The sequence below is a fragment of the Miniopterus natalensis genome, chromosome X (genome assembly GCF_054644295.1).
Source record: "Miniopterus natalensis isolate mMinNat1 chromosome X, mMinNat1.hap1, whole genome shotgun sequence".
Taxonomy (NCBI): domain Eukaryota; kingdom Metazoa; phylum Chordata; class Mammalia; order Chiroptera; family Miniopteridae; genus Miniopterus; species Miniopterus natalensis.
The window spans coordinates 10,675,423-10,690,639 of NC_142103.1; the positions used below are offsets into that span (position 1 = coordinate 10,675,423).

Here is a 15,217-nt window from a genome sequence, read left to right on the forward strand (position 1 = left end):
AAACAGAAGACTGACCTGGAATTTACTGTTATGAGGTTGTTTGGGAACCTAAGGCAACTATACCGGAGGGCCTCGGGATCAGAAAGTGGGGAAGCGAAGGACAGTGAGGATAATTCATGCTGGGGCTCCAAGGGGACGATACTCCTCCATCTGGTCAGAAAGACTCTGGTTGAGGCTGCTCCTGGGGCTTGAGCAAAGAGAGCAGCTCACAGTTCTTTCCTGGGGATGGCTGGACTCCAGTTGGCCAGACATACAGATCTCCTGGCCTATACACTGACAGGGCTCTCCAGAGACCTAAACCACAATGAGAGGCCCTAAGAATGCTGCTTAAAACGGTCTCATCCCAGGCCTATCAAACATCCCCTTCCCCTCAAACAGTAATAGGCACATTCTGGAGGCAGTGGTCAGAAGGAATCATAGCTTCTACTGCTGTTTTTCAGAAGTGGGAAGAAAAGTTCTAAAATCCAGGGCACCCAGACAAGTCGAGCCTCTTGCCTCCATAATAGCTGGATCGTAGGCAACCGGAGCCTCGGACGGTCTGCAGTATGTGGGTGGGCAGCCAGGACACTGGCTCAACAGTGAGGGCTGTGGTAAGACCCTGCAGTCTGATGCGACGTGGGTGGTCCAGGGCAGGAAAGAGGCAGGAGGCAGGTGATTTCCTGGAGTTAGAGAGGACCATGCCTCACAGCCTTTAAAAGGGTGCTCCTCCCTCCAATGTGCGTGCACATGCACATACACACACACGCGCACATGCACACACGCCTGCACACACACAGACACACCCTAAACCAATGGAGGTAAGCAGTTCTCCCCACCAGCCCACCCTCGGGGACTTGCCCCTCCCTTTCCTTTTCTTTCCAGATCTTGCCCCAGTTGCTCACTAGCCACTCCACCTTGTCCCCTTTAAGGACCCAAAAGTGCAAAGCAGGTTCCAGGGTTTCCCCTCTGACGTCCCCAGGATGCCCATCTTCTTTAAACATGGAAAAGCCAACACAGAAGAGCAAGAGAGACAGGAGACAGGAGCCCTGACACAGGGTTTCAGTACGCAAGTGTTTTTGACTCCACAGCCAGTTGCTTAAAATGAAACATGAAGGGCAGCCAGGATACACACCCAAAGGCCAAAAAGTAAAGGCAAACACAAAACAAACCACGAAATACCATGAACCCCAACAAAACAAGAAATTAAAACCCAAAACCCCTTAACTTGAGATATATATATATATATATATATATATATATAAAAATATATATATATATATATATATACACACACATATATTTGTTTTAAAAGGGAGAACTGTTCAAAACCAACCGGGCAGTATGGTGGGGGTGGGGAGCAGTCCTACAGACGGGGGCTGAGAACCTGCCCCTGGGAACAAAGAACAAACACAATACAAAGAAAATAACCACCAATGCTCCTGAATGCGTCAGGAGTCTCCAGAGAACAGATTGTCCCCATCCTCAAACTGGCTTTTTTTTTGTCTTTTTTTTTTTTTTGTCTTTTTTTTTCCATTTTCTTCTTTTGTTGTTGTTGTTTTAGCACCTGTACAATAAAACTGTACCATCTCCAACCAGAGCTGGCCACGGCTAGGCCCTCCTGCCTTTGGATGGCACATACTCTCTACAAGGATTGTTCGGAAAAATAGCAATTGGTAGAAAAATAAGAACAAGAGTGGGAAAGACAATTCCACACAGGGGGTGGGGACAGAGAAGCAGCCCAAGCTCCTCCCTCTCTCTCCCTGGACAAGCCCAGTGCTGGAGGCCACGTACTCAGCCCCGGGGCCTGCCCGAGACCAGTCTCCTGCCCTCACCGAGGAAACAGCTGAGGCCCGACTTCACATCTGGCAGCCAACCCCAGAGCCCTCTGCAGATTCCAAACAAGAAGAGGGGGCAAAGGGAGGAGAAGGAGATCGAGGAAAGGGGTCCCACAAGTTTGGTGATGGGGAGAGAAGGGGGGCCAGGGTTGGGAGCCGAGAGGCTCAGTATCCAGAGGGTAAGGGCAGATGGGGTGGTGGCTGGGGTGCAGGGGGGGACAGCGGCAGGAACATACCCATACTGTGCACTGAGGGGAGCAGGGAAGAAAGCGTGAGGAGGGGGCGACCATATCCTTCAGACCCTTTCTCAACTCTTCTCTGTTAGAGCCCCTCATTAACCTCTCACTCCCACAATCCTGTCTCTTCCCCAGTAAACACTAATGTCAAGATAGCAGGGCTGCTGGGAAGGGTAGGGGGCGATGAAACACACAAAACTGGGGGTAGGGGAGCACCAAAGCCTCAGGATTTACCCCTGATCCCCCAGCCCTGGGCCAGCACCAGCCACCTTCATTAGTCACAAGCGGATGGCCCCCACCACTCTCCGCCCCCTCCCCAGTGGGAGGGAAAAAACCCTGGGAGTAACTTTGTCAGTGGCAGGGAGGGAGCAGCTCCAGAGCTTATCAAGAGAAAAACAAAGGAAGGAGGTGAAGAAAGTCCCTCAATACAAGTTGTCTCAAATTATCACAGTGATACAGACTTATCAGAAACCAATGAAACACAAATTAAATACTAATAAAATAAATACTATGAAAGACAGAAGAACACAGGGGAATGGAAGGGGCGCTCAGAGATTTAGGCTTTTCTCCTTTCTCCTCCAGACAGGCCACGGCCCCCCAGGGCCCAGGTTTCGTCTTGGTCATATACAAGGCGGCCAGTCCAAGGGACCCTGGTGCCACCTCCCCCCCGCCCCCGGGGCCTCATCCTCAGATGTGGAGTTTAACTTTCCACCCCCATCATCAGCCACACAACAATAACGATGACAGGGACATGAGAACTAATTGTAACCCCCCTCAAAAAAATCCAGTCATAATGCTGGCATTGGTAAGGCGGCTTCTTGTTGGTCCGTATTATTGCCTCATTCTGCAGTCTGGGGCTGGGGGGAACCCGGGCAGTGGGGAAGGGTGAACTTGGGAGGAGAAAGGAGAAAAGGGGAGAGCCGTTTTCCCCATCAGCTGTTCCACGGGTGGAACTCCACCTCGGACCCCAGGAGCCGCAGGATCTCGGGCTCATACCGCAGCAGCTCCACAGTCTCAGAGGAGCCCGGGGGACATTCGTCCATGGCTCCGGGCCTCTCGGCAGGGGTCAGCAGCTGACTAGAGGCCACCTGCCGGTAGAACTCAGCCTTGGGCAAGGTGGTGATTTCAAAGTGCGGGAACCGAGCCTGAAAGATCCGCGAGGAAAGCTTCAGCCTCTTCAGGACGTCAGTAAAGAGAAACCAGTTGCAGGGCCTGGAAAAGGAAGGCTGGGCGTTAGGGAGGGGGCTGCAGGGAAGCTGCGCACATGCCAGGAACACTCTGGAAGGCCTGGGAAGGCTGCCCATCCAGCTACCCCCCACTAAAACCAGAGGCTCCTTGGGTGTAGCTGAGGCAAAGTTTTTCCTGCCTGCTCCATTGGCTGGCCCAGCTTTCAGCTAAATGGCGAGGACTCAACCCATGACTGACTGACCTCTTCCAGAAAGTGGGAACAGGAGGGAAAGGGGCCTAAAGCTCTCAGCAGGCTTCCCTGGGCCTTTGCTGGCACCAGGACAGGACCTAGAACTGACCATCTTCTGGGACCAGTTCGCCAACCCTTGCCAACCCCGCTGGTTTCCCTTCCTGTTCTCACTCCCGCTTCCCCTGCCTCTTTGCTCTCTGAGATCTTCCCCAGCAGAGGGGGGCCATGGAGAAAGGCCGAAACTCCGGGTAATCCAAAAGGCATTTCTCTTTGGCTCTGGAATGCATTAGACAAGTTTTTTCTCCAGCGGCAGCACCGTCGTTTCTGCAGGGCCAGAGCTCACATTACAGCCAGTCGGTCTTTGCTGAGCACACCCGACTGGGTGGCAGCCTGGGGACAGCTGGGAGGGGTGCTGGAGAGGCCAGTCATAGGCCAACCGCTTGTGTTGCCTACACCAGGAAGAAATGCTGCATCCCCACGTCGGGGGTCTGTTTCCACGGCTTTCCCTTCTTGCTATTCCACCACTGTTCCACGTCCAGCCTTCACCACTTCAGGCCTGGACTATATGACATCAGCTTCCTAACTGGTTTTCCTCCTCCCGAGAGTCACCCTTCTGCTCCCACCCTGACTGGATCCTCTGTTGCTATTAGTTTCCTAAAAAGAAAACCTGACCTGCTCACTTGTTCCCTAAACAGCTTTCAATGGATCCCCAGTATCTTCAGCAAAAGAACACTACCAACTCTTTGGAGCAATATTATGCCTTCCAAGCATCATGACCCCATTCAACCTCATCAGCCCAATTCTCTACCCAACACCCCCCCACACACACACACACGGTATCCCCCCACCCAAGTGCCAGCCATCTGAGGAAGGACCAGCTCAGCTTTCTGAACTTGCTGAGCTTGTCTCAGCGCCTTTGCTCATGCCATGCCCTCCCTCCTCTTGTCCTCTCTGGCCCAGCTCAGACGTCACTTTACCTGTGAAGCCTTCCCCCACCCCAGTGTACCTGGCTGCTCGTCCCACCTTCCACAGTCTCGGGCACTTGGTTCACACCCCTACTATACTATTTACAATGGAGCCCATTCCGGAAAGACGTCAACCATGGTTCTCTCTGTGGCACAGGAATGGGGGCTGGGGGCGGGCTGGACTGTTATTTTTCACTTGATGCTCTTCCGAGCTGTTTGAGTTGCTTAAAATAATAAATCTGCTTGGACATTTGGCCTTTTATTAGAGTTAACTGTGTACCCATCTATCTCCTTCACTGGACTGGAAACACTCTGAAGGCCAGAGATGTATCCTGGTCCTCAGCATCTGACCTGGTGCAACTGCTTAAAACATGTTTATGGAATTTATAGAGGCACCTAAAACTTCTACCAAGACCCACAATTCTTATGCCTAAAATGCAACATTTCTTCCAAACGAGTGCGGATTCTGCTATCTTACATGCTCAGGCACTGGAGTATTCTGGTTAAGAGAAAGGACTACACCTACCATACACCTGGACCATCAAAGAATGGAAACCCCTAGAACACTGACAGCAGTGATCAGAATTCAGCTTTGCTTTGGTGATGGGGAAGCCACTTCTGGGCCCCACAGGGCTTCAGAGAGTCACTGTCCCACACCCCTACTTCTTGAAAAACAAAATTTTCACACTGCGCTGCAGCTGTGGGGAGGGCAGATCCAGAAGAGGCGCCAGAAGATGTAACATCAGGAAAACCAGTGTTACCCACACCTAGCACTTGACCCAAAACCCGCCTGCCACCCTGCCTGCCAGGCGGTGTGCAGCCCCAGATGCCTGTGTTCTGTCCACACCTAAAGCACACCACCCTGGTCCTTTTACTGCCTAGGGCCCAAGATCCTGTTTCAGAGGAGGAGGTGCTGAATACTTTGGAGGAATTAATTAACTGTGCAATACTATATCCCAGAGGCCCAGCCCCGCCCTCAGGGATCAGCTTATGCGCACAACAGTAAGGACCCAAAGCCCCTGAAACTTGATCCTCACTAGTGTCATCATATAGGCTATTTTTATTCTTATCAGGCCTTAAGGGAAGGGATGCAAAGAAACTGTGGCTGAATGGTTAGAGTCCTCAATGGAGGGGCTCGCTTGAAGGGTTCCTAACCCACTGCCCCCCCCATCACATGCACTTCATGGGCTTCCCACTTAAAAAAAGGATCTGAGATTTTAAGAAGAGACATCAAAGGAAAAGTACCCTTAAAAGTGTTTGCAAAGGTGTTTGAAATATGTGAAGAAGAGACCAGGAAGAAAATACCTGGTGAAGGCTAAGAAGAAAAGGACAATGCCTGCTGCATCGCCCTAACCAGCACTGCCACATGCCACACAGCGCCGGGCGCTGAACCTGACAAGAACCTCAGCCCTGCGGGCCGTCCAACTGCCTTCTGCATCATCAAGTAAAGATTAAACTGCGTTCAGCCTAATGTTAAGTGTCAGGTAAATTCTAGTCTCTGACAACAGGGGATCCCTGTTGTACTATACATGCTAATCTGAGATGCCAGCGCTGATGCCATCATCTCAGCAGCATTAAGGCTACAAGAAATCAGCCTGTGGATTATTTAAGGACCCGGTGGCCCGCACCTATGGCAGCCATATGTCCTGGCTTTTCCTAGAATCTCGAGTTCAAATATTCTGTCTGGCTATCTCTAGAAACCACAAAAATGTTCCAGAGATTCTTACAGTTCATCAGCTCAAATATCTCCCAGAGATCATCTCTGACACCCAGGAAAAGCACAAAAATCCTTCAGAGAGTGAATGTAGATTTGGAGTTTGGGAAATAAATACGGCCAGTGTATCTAGAGTTTACAGCCTCTGCTGTGAACTGAACTAATCTGTGAACCGAACCAATCTGGCCTGGAAAGTGAGGCTGGCCTTGGTCATATATTATCTTTCTCACGCCAGCATTTGTTCACTAGGTCTCAGCTTCCTTCTGGAAAACTCCATCCTTCCAAGGCAAGCAGGCCAGGGGTTGCCAGGATCCTGGCACTCGGTCCCCATAGATGTCTTGGACACTTACCCATGGGACACTGACACTTGGAGGTTGTAGCAAGGGAGAAGAGGCTTGTCTGAGAGCTCAAACATAAAGTCATCCTTTTCGCCATCGTCTCCTTCATGATCAGAGTTCCCAGGGGGGTTATGCAGGAGGTCACAGGCAAACCCTTCTTTTTCCTCTGTAAGGAGAGCACACAGGGAATTAGGATTTACCTAGATGCACAAAACTGAAGAACAGAAATGTTCCAACAAGACAAAGGGGTATGGCCCTGGCCTATGTGGCTCCGTTGGTTGGAGCATCTTCCCGTACACCAAAAGGTCACAGGGTCGATTCCCGGTCAGGGCACATGCCCAGATTGTGGGTTCGATCCCCAGTCAGGGCGCGTATGGGAAGCAACCAATCAATGTTTCTCACATCAATGTCTCTTTCTCTCTTCCTCTCCCTTTCTCTCTAAAAATCAATGAAGCCCAGCCGGCGTTGCTTAGTGGTTGAGCATCGACCCAGGAGCCAGGAGGTCACGTGTTCGATTCCTGTTCAGGTCAGGGCACATGCCTGGGTTGTGAGCTCAGTCCCCAGTGGGGGGCATGCAGGAGGCAGCTGATCAATGATGTTTCTTGCTCATTTATGTTTCTATCTCTCTCTGTCCCTCTCCCTTCCTCCCTCTCTGAAAAGCAATAAAAACATATTTTTAAAAAATGAATAGAAACATATCCTCAGGTGAGGATTAAAAAAAAAGACAAAGGGGTATGAAGGTGGGTGATTAGAAGAAAAACAACAAGCCTACAGACCCCTGGCCAGGGCCAAGGTTCGATGATCCTATGGCTCCCATCCGTGGGGGGGCACATGAAAGGTCGAGCCCTGGAAGATAGTAATCTTTAGTGGCCAGAGATTCATTACACTACTCCATCTTTCAATTGGAAAAAAGCAAGGTGATGTGAAGGACGGGCTGTTCTACTGTTGGAAATGAAAGCCTGAAGGTACCATCACAGTCAAAGGTAAGGTAAAAACACCTGTCCTTCACTTCACCCCGTTTTCCCAAATCACCCCAACTGCCTGCTGGAATCTCCAGAAGCCCAGAAGGGGCTTGGCCAGTTCCCTTCCCCAGATGTGAGTTTGGTTGTGGTTTGTTTCACTCCATCCCAACCTTCTGCTCCAGCTTCCCCTAAGCTTAAGGGTCGGTGCAGCCCCCCGGCCTGACGGTGAATGACAGATGACTGACACAGATAAAGACTAAGAGAGGAAAGCTCAGGCCAGGAGGCCGAGGGCTCGGGAGACAGCAGCTATCTCAGAAACTGTGCACACTGTGGGGCCAGGGGAGGGAGTAGCAGCTGCCAGATGAGGGGCTAGGTCCCTCTTGAGCATGAGCAATCCCACAAAAGGTGACAATGTGCATAGGGGCGGTGCTTCCACCAGGGTCAGGACAAAACAAGGGAGGAGAAAGGGACCTTGGAAGACAGTGAATTAAAAATAAGTACCCAGCCCAGATGGGCGTGGCTCAGCAGTTAAGCACCGACCTGGGATCCAGGAGATCGAATTTCGATTCCCAGTCAGGGCACATGCCCGGGTTGCAAGCTCAATCCCCAGTCAGGGGTGTGCAGAAGGCAGCCGATCAATGACAACTCTCTCATCACTGATGTTTCAACTCTCTCCCTCTCCCTTCCTCTCTCTGAAATCAATAAAGATATATTTTTAAAAGTAATAAAAATAATAAAAATACATAAATACCCAGGGTGCGGGGTGGTAGAGGGCTAATGATAGCTTTTTCCAAATAAGTGGCATCTCCTAGTTTAGACCAATGAGTTCTAAGTCTGGGGGAGGCATGCACTAGAGTTTGGGCTGAAAGGGTTTGTAAACTACTAACGGGAAGAAGGGCCACCTCCACAGGGCCATTCCTGCCTCTAAGAAGAATTAGTGAAATATCAAGCAAATCCCACATCTCTGAGCCACAGACGGGGTTGGGGGATTAGAGAATCCCACCATAAGCTTACCCAACACAGAACTGCTGTAGAAGTCCCAGGATACACCAGGATCACCCTCTGCCCGGCCCTGAAGATCCGAGAGGTGATCTGATAAAAGAAGAGAAGGGAGTAAGACAAGGAGGACAGGCTGGGTAAAGCATCTGTAGCAAAGTATGTCCGCATGGGGCTAAGAAAATGGGAGAAAGGAAGGACCACAAGAGGCACTGGGAGTGATGACAGAGTGACATGCTTCTGGCTATCAGAGGTTGCAAACCAGCAGCCAGGAGCCAAATCTAGCCCACCGACCACCTGGGGTTTGACCCAGTGTTTTAAACAAACAAAAAATAATTAACGTTTTAAAATTGAGAGATTTCACTTAAAAAAATCCAGATTCCTAACTTTTCTTGAAAAAAATATCAGAAGATCTGGCAACACTGAATCTACATTCCTGCATGTCAACAGTTGGCTGGAGGGGGAGGCAACATGTGCTGTAGTCCACTTCACCAGTCCCCACCCAGCCTGCTCTGCTCTCTTACAGGATCAGCCTGAAGGCATTTAGGTCTGAGATTCCTGCTTTAAGTGGTGTAGGGCAATTACTCTGCCAGCAGAATCCCAGACCTACCCCAGGACTTGAATTCCCTGATGGTCACAATGTTCAGTTATCCAACTGCCATCTCCCCAATTCAAAGTAAGATAAGGAAGCACAATTCCTGTTTCATCTTTCAAAAACATCTAAGAGATGGCCAAGCCTATCCTCACAAAAACCTAGATACAGACACACAAGAATTGAAAACGGGTGGTCAAACACAAACCTATACCCAAATGATCACAGCAGCTCTATTCACAATAGCTTCAAAGTAAAACAACAGAAATGCCTTTCAGCTGATAAAGGGATAAACAACATGTGGTATATCCATACAATGGAGTATTATTCAGCCATAGGGAGGAATGAAGTGCTGATATATGCTCCAATTTGGATGAAACTTGAAAACACCACACTAAGTGAAAGAAGCCAGACACAAAAGGCCACACATTGCTCAGCCGGGCATGGCTCAGTGGTTGAGCCTCGACCTAGGACCCAGGAGATTGTGGTTCGATTCCCTGCCAGGGCGCATGCCCAGGTTGCAGGCTCGATCCCCCAGTCAGGGGTGTGCAGGAGGCAGCTGATCAATGATGACTCTCTCATCATTCATGTTTCTACCTCTCTCTCTCTCTCTCCCTTCCTCTCTCTGAAATCAATAAAGATATTTATAAAAAAAAAAAAAAAAAGAAAAAAGCCCACACATTGTATGATCCCATGTATATGAAATGTCCAGAACAAGCACGTTTAGAGACAGAAAGTAAATGGGTGGTTGGAAGGGAACAGGAAGTGACTGCCCAATGGGTACAGGGTTTCCTTTGGGGGTGACGAGAAAGTTCTGAAACTCGATAGTGGTGATGTTTGCACAACACTGTGACTGTACTTAATACCACTCAACTATACACTCTGAAATGATTAGAATAGTAAATTATGTTATAGGTACTTTACCACAATAAAAAAATTTTAAACCACCTTTCACTTACTTGGTCCGAGGACAGATACCAGGTCAGCCTTAGCCTCGTTTCCCAGCTAAGCTTCATCTAGTAAAACTGTTTCACTTCTCAGCCCCATGTGCACAAAAAGCAGGTTTTCATGACAAATTCAAGTGTGTCATCTGTGGGCACACAGCCCAGTAGTTACCAATATGCCACCTAGTACAGCTGGCAAGCTGATTTATCTGTGTATGGTTGCCACCAGCCCTTAAGTGATACCTGGGCAACAGGACAGGAGAGTCCACATCGTGCAGATGACGTGAGGGTGCCCCCCGGAAAGGAAATCCCAGGAGGAAGAGCCAGGCAGCCACTCTTAAAGGAGAAGGGCTATTTTCCCCGGATGGAAGGTACTATCGCACTCCAACATACCTTCGCATATCCCATCAGCAAAAATACCTAGCAGCCGTTGTGACCTACTGAAAGAAATCCTTTTTCAGCAACGTTCAGGAGATGAAGGGTTTCTTCCAGTAGGAAAAGGCAGGCAAAGAGAAGCTTTCAAAGTAATGGCTGAGTGGCCAGGATGGAAAGCCTTTAGCCAAGTATATTAGATCTTTGGTGCATCCCATGTAAAAACTCTGAGGTAGTGGCTGCCAGCTGATGTGCTCCTCTGTACCCTGTGCTACCTGAGAGGTGGCAGTGGTTTCTTCCTACAGCATCTGTCAGTTAGATAGGTGTCTATTCTGTGCCTAGCCCTGTGCTAGGTGTCCTAGGAGACAAAGGAATGATATCGTTACATTCCCAAAAGGCAGGGACCACTTGGTCTTGTTCATCATGGTCTCCTCGGTACCTAAACCCCAGTGCCTAGCATATAGTAAGAACGTAATAAAAACACGGGAAAGAAAGGAAGGGAGGGAGGAATTCCTGGCAAGGCGAGACTAGACTATAAAGGAATGAAGTACTGAAATGTGCTATCACACGGATGGACCTTCAAAACATGCTGTTCCATGAAAGGAGTCAGACATGGAAAGCCCCATATTGTATGATTCCATTTATATGAAATGTCCAGAATGGGCAAATCCATACAGACAGAAAGTAGATGAGTGGTTGCCAGGGGTTGGGGAGAGAGGGAAATGGAAAGCAACTGGTTAATAAGGTATGGGGTTTCATTTTTGGGGTGATGAAAATGTCTTGAAATGAGATAGAGGTAGTGGCTCTACAACACTGTGAATGCACTACTGTCACTGAATTGTTTACTTTTTTTTTTCTAAATCTACCTTTATTGATTTCAGAGAGAGGAAGGGAGAGGGAGAGAGAGAGAGAGAAACATCAATGATGAGAGAGTCATTGATCGGCTGCCTCTTGCACGCCCCCCACTGGGGATTGAGCCTGCAACCCGGGCATGTGCTCTGACTAGGAATCGAACCTTCATCTCCTAGATCCTAGGGCGATGCTCAACTGCTGAGCCATGCCAACTGGGCTGAACTGTTTACTTTTAAATCGTTAATTTTATGTGAATTTCACCTCGATTAAAAAAAATTTAAGTACTCAATGTGAGTGGTCAACCTGGCAATCAGAGCTTCTCTGTTTCCCAGGGTCCCATGATACCCCTCCCCATCTCCTCCAACCAAGTCACCAGCTGAGAGGCATGAAAAGAGAGAAAAAGAAAAAACAAGCAGTCTTAGACATGGGGTCATATGGCAGAGGTCTTCAGCAGGAAAAACAAAAACCTGTGATTCAGTGACCTCGAGTGGTAACTTGCTAACCCTTTCATCAGTGGAAGGAAAGCAGTCCCGATACCTCCTCCAATGCCCCACACCAACTGGCAACAATGCCTCCAGCCCCCACATTCTTTCCGACAAAGGAGGGAAAGCAAATCTGTTTCCCGTCAGCTAGCTTACTTTTCTTCCGTTCAAAGGGTCAAAGGCAAATCAGCCCTGGCCCGATTGGCTCAGTGGTTAGAACATGGACCCTCGGACCAAAGGTTCTCTGGTTCGATGCCCGGCCAAGGGCATGTACCTGGGTTGCAGGCTCAATCCTCAGCCCCGGTCTGGGTGCATGTAGGAGGCAACCAATCAATGTCTCTCTCTCACATTGATGTTTCTCTGTCTCCCTCTCTCTAAAATCAATGCAAAAAAGTGATAAAATCAGTCACATGCCTGCCTGTCATTTGGGCCAAGAAGGAGGTCTTCCAAAGGCCTTGGGGGGGGTTTGGATGGCCTGGTGCTCCCAGCCCCAGTACATAAGAGAAAGGGCTCACTATCTGGTCTCCAGTATCCAGCATTGTACCCAAAACCTAACAGGTGCTCAATAAATGCATGGACGAATGAGCGAATGAAGGAGTTGCCACTATATCCTTCATGATCTCAGGAGAAATGGTCTCACTGTAAGCCAGCCCAGTATAGGAAATCCACACTTCCAACCCAGTTGAGTATCAGCATCTTCTTTACTAAAGGATTCACTACAGGAGACCTGTACATAGTAACATTCCTTTGTGTATTTAAAAGAGGATTTGATTCCCAGACTCTTCCTGAACAAGGGCCTTGCACGAAGTGAGGGAAGCTCCACTCAAGCTGCAACCCCGAAGCTCTCGCTCACCTTTGCCGCCTGTGGGAAATGGAGCCCTTTGAACCCTATGGGGATTCGCCTTCATTTTCTGCCCAGTGGGATTCTCCACTAGGGGAGGAAGAAGACAGGGAGAATCCCATCTATGGAGAGTCTGGTTAGGCAAATGCTTTGGGATGAAAAGCAAAAAGCTTTTAAAATACCTCAGCCAGACAGGGAGAGTAAAAAAATATATATCCAGAAGTCCACCCAAATGCATCCAGGTGTCAGGGTTGGGGAGGTACAGGTGGGGGGGAACTGCATCTACAACCTCCAACCTCATGGTGCTTCCTGGAGCCACTGTGCCACTGTACCCGTGGCTTCTTGAGATCTAGGGAGGAGACGTACCAGGACAAAAAAAGAGAAATACTCAGTTCAAGGAACCAAAAAAGCACCTCATGATGGTTGCACAACATTGTGAATGCACTAAGTGCCACTGAACTGTTAACTTCCAAATAGTTCTCAGGTGAACTGTAGCTCAATTTTTAAAAAAAACCCTGAGTATTGTCCTCTAATCCCCCCAAAAAGAGTCTTTGGATCCAAGGCCCCCCTCCTGGAAGCCCACTGACTTCTGTCTGTGTCTGCCTTCCTAGGGTGTGGGGTCAAGGTCCTGGCCCCGCTTGCTAGCACTTTCTCCAACAGCCAGACAGAGCTCTGCCTTTAAAGCCATTTGGTATTTGCATGGAAAAGAGGTGGCCAGTTTTAACATTCCCTTCAACTTCTGGACCCCATTATGAAGCTACAGCTCTATCCCATAAAGCTGAGAAACATTGTCAAGATTTGAATGAAGGTGTTCAACCTGGACAAGCTAGGAAGTGCGGGAATTAAGAAGTCTCTTGCTTCTCCAACAGGGACTGGCATAGAGTTAGTTTCAGTGGGAGGAATCAAAAGGCTGCCTAGTAGTTAGGATGAGTTAACAGAAATGAGAAGAAGAGAGAAAAATGTGTTTATTTCTAATTTCTTAACTACTTAAAATGGTTTCAACATTCAAACTCCTTCAGGATTTTGAGGAAGAGGTCAGGGAAGTGAAGAGTTCGGCTGCTTACTCAGGTGGTGAAAGAGAGCTTTTTGTGGACCCGGAGGGCCCCAAGACCCTCAGGGGGGCAGTCTCTAGCCCACAGAGGCCCTGGATTAGAGCTGTGGATCAAAGACAGAGCTTCATGTGGTGCATTGGTCAAGTTGAGGAGCTCTGGATGGTCATCTGTGCCAGCTTTTCCAGGTAATCAAATAGCATGAAGACTACACGTGTGTGTGTGTGTGTGTGTGTGTGTGTGTGTGTGTGTGTGAGAGAAAGAGAGAGAGAGAGAGAGAGAGAGAGAGAGGGAGAGGGAGAGAGGGAGAGGGAGAGGGAGAGGGAGAGGGAGAGGGAGGGAGGGAGGGAGGGAGGGAGGGAGGGAGGGAGGGAGGGAGGGACGGAGGGAGGGAGCGAGCGCATGTAGGTCATGGGATGTGGGAGGAGGCGACAAAGAGTGCTTGCCCTGAGCCCTGCACCCTGGTGATGGTTCAGCTAAAGGGAATAGGAGTCATCCCTGGCCCAGGACAAATGACTGACAGGGCATCACAGAGTGGCTCTGTCCCTCAATGACAGGGGCCTGGGACCCCAGAACTTGGAAAAAGGAAAAGGCAGTCCTCCTTCCCTGAGCCAGGAAGGGCTGGGTCTGGCTATGAGCTGACTTGACTGGGGACCGCATGGAGGCTGGCTGAGCAGAAGCCAAGGTCCCCCTCAGTGGAATCCCATCACTCCCTGGCAGCTTTTATTTGTATCAAGGTGGCACTTGCCGTCTAGTCCTCCTTTCACGAAGATCTTCAGTTGCAGTCCCTCTGTTTCTTCCTCTATCATCAGCTACCTACCTAGTTAACCTTTGTTCAATAAGCAAATGAGTCCTTGGTTGGCAGCCCAGAACTGTCTCTCTGGGGTGCGGGGTGGAGATTAACCAAGGAGTGGCCTTAGGCAAACCCTTGGTCCCGTGGGCTCCCAGTCTGAGAGGGGTTCTACCACAAACATCAACACCTCCGAGGAGGGTCAGTGATACAGTCCGTCTGTCTGTTGCTCACACAGTGTGAGGAAGTAACTTCTAGAGGGCCAAGTTGTGATGTCACTGAGGAGGCCGGGTTTCTCCCTTCAGGGGTCAAGTCTGAGGAGCTTCCCACTGAGCATGCCCAAGCTAGACTTCCCTCCTCACCTTCCTCCCGCTGCCCATCTCAGTGGAGCTATCTAACTGCAGACAAACAGCTGCCATCTGCTAATGAGAAAATGAACGCGTGTCAGTTGTGGCCCTTGCCACAGGCCTGAACACCAGACACTTTTCCAGGGGGATTAGGTGAGGGAGGGAAAGGAATGGGGGGGGGGCTCGCAGAGGGAACATCACAGTTACCACAGGCAAGGGCTGTGAGAAAGCATCAGGAGGGAACCCAAGGGTTCCACTCTGATCACTGACAGTAGAAAATGCAAAAACGAAAACAAAAGCAAAACACTAAGCATCACTTCTCTGCAACTGACATCCCATTCAAAGCACAGGTCAAGACATTTTGCTCCCAACTAAATCTATTAGCGGGGCTGCTATCCCACAGGGAAGCCTGCCCCATATGCCTTGCTGGGACATAGGTCCCCACAGGCTACCAGGGTCCTGAAGTGGATACATTCAATGTGGACACTCAGCATAGGCACAAGAGG

General features: G+C 49.6%; 1 protein-coding gene across 2 annotated transcripts in view; it reads right to left on the bottom strand.

Moving 5' to 3' along the window:
- Nucleotides 1–2,472: 2,472 nt before the first annotated feature.
- BCORL1 (BCL6 corepressor like 1) overlaps nt 2,473–15,217 on the bottom strand; it is a 59,765-nt gene continuing 47,020 nt past the window's right edge. For both annotated transcript variants that reach the window (XM_087813553.1, XM_087813554.1), the window contains 3 exons: nt 8,461–8,538; nt 6,497–6,650; nt 2,473–3,262 (listed from right to left, as the gene is read on the bottom strand). In XM_087813553.1, the coding sequence (XP_087669679.1) occupies nt 2,983–3,262; nt 6,497–6,650; nt 8,461–8,538 (512 nt within the window). In that variant the 3' untranslated portion in view covers nt 2,473–2,982. The remainder of the gene's footprint in view (nt 3,263–6,496; nt 6,651–8,460; nt 8,539–15,217) is intronic.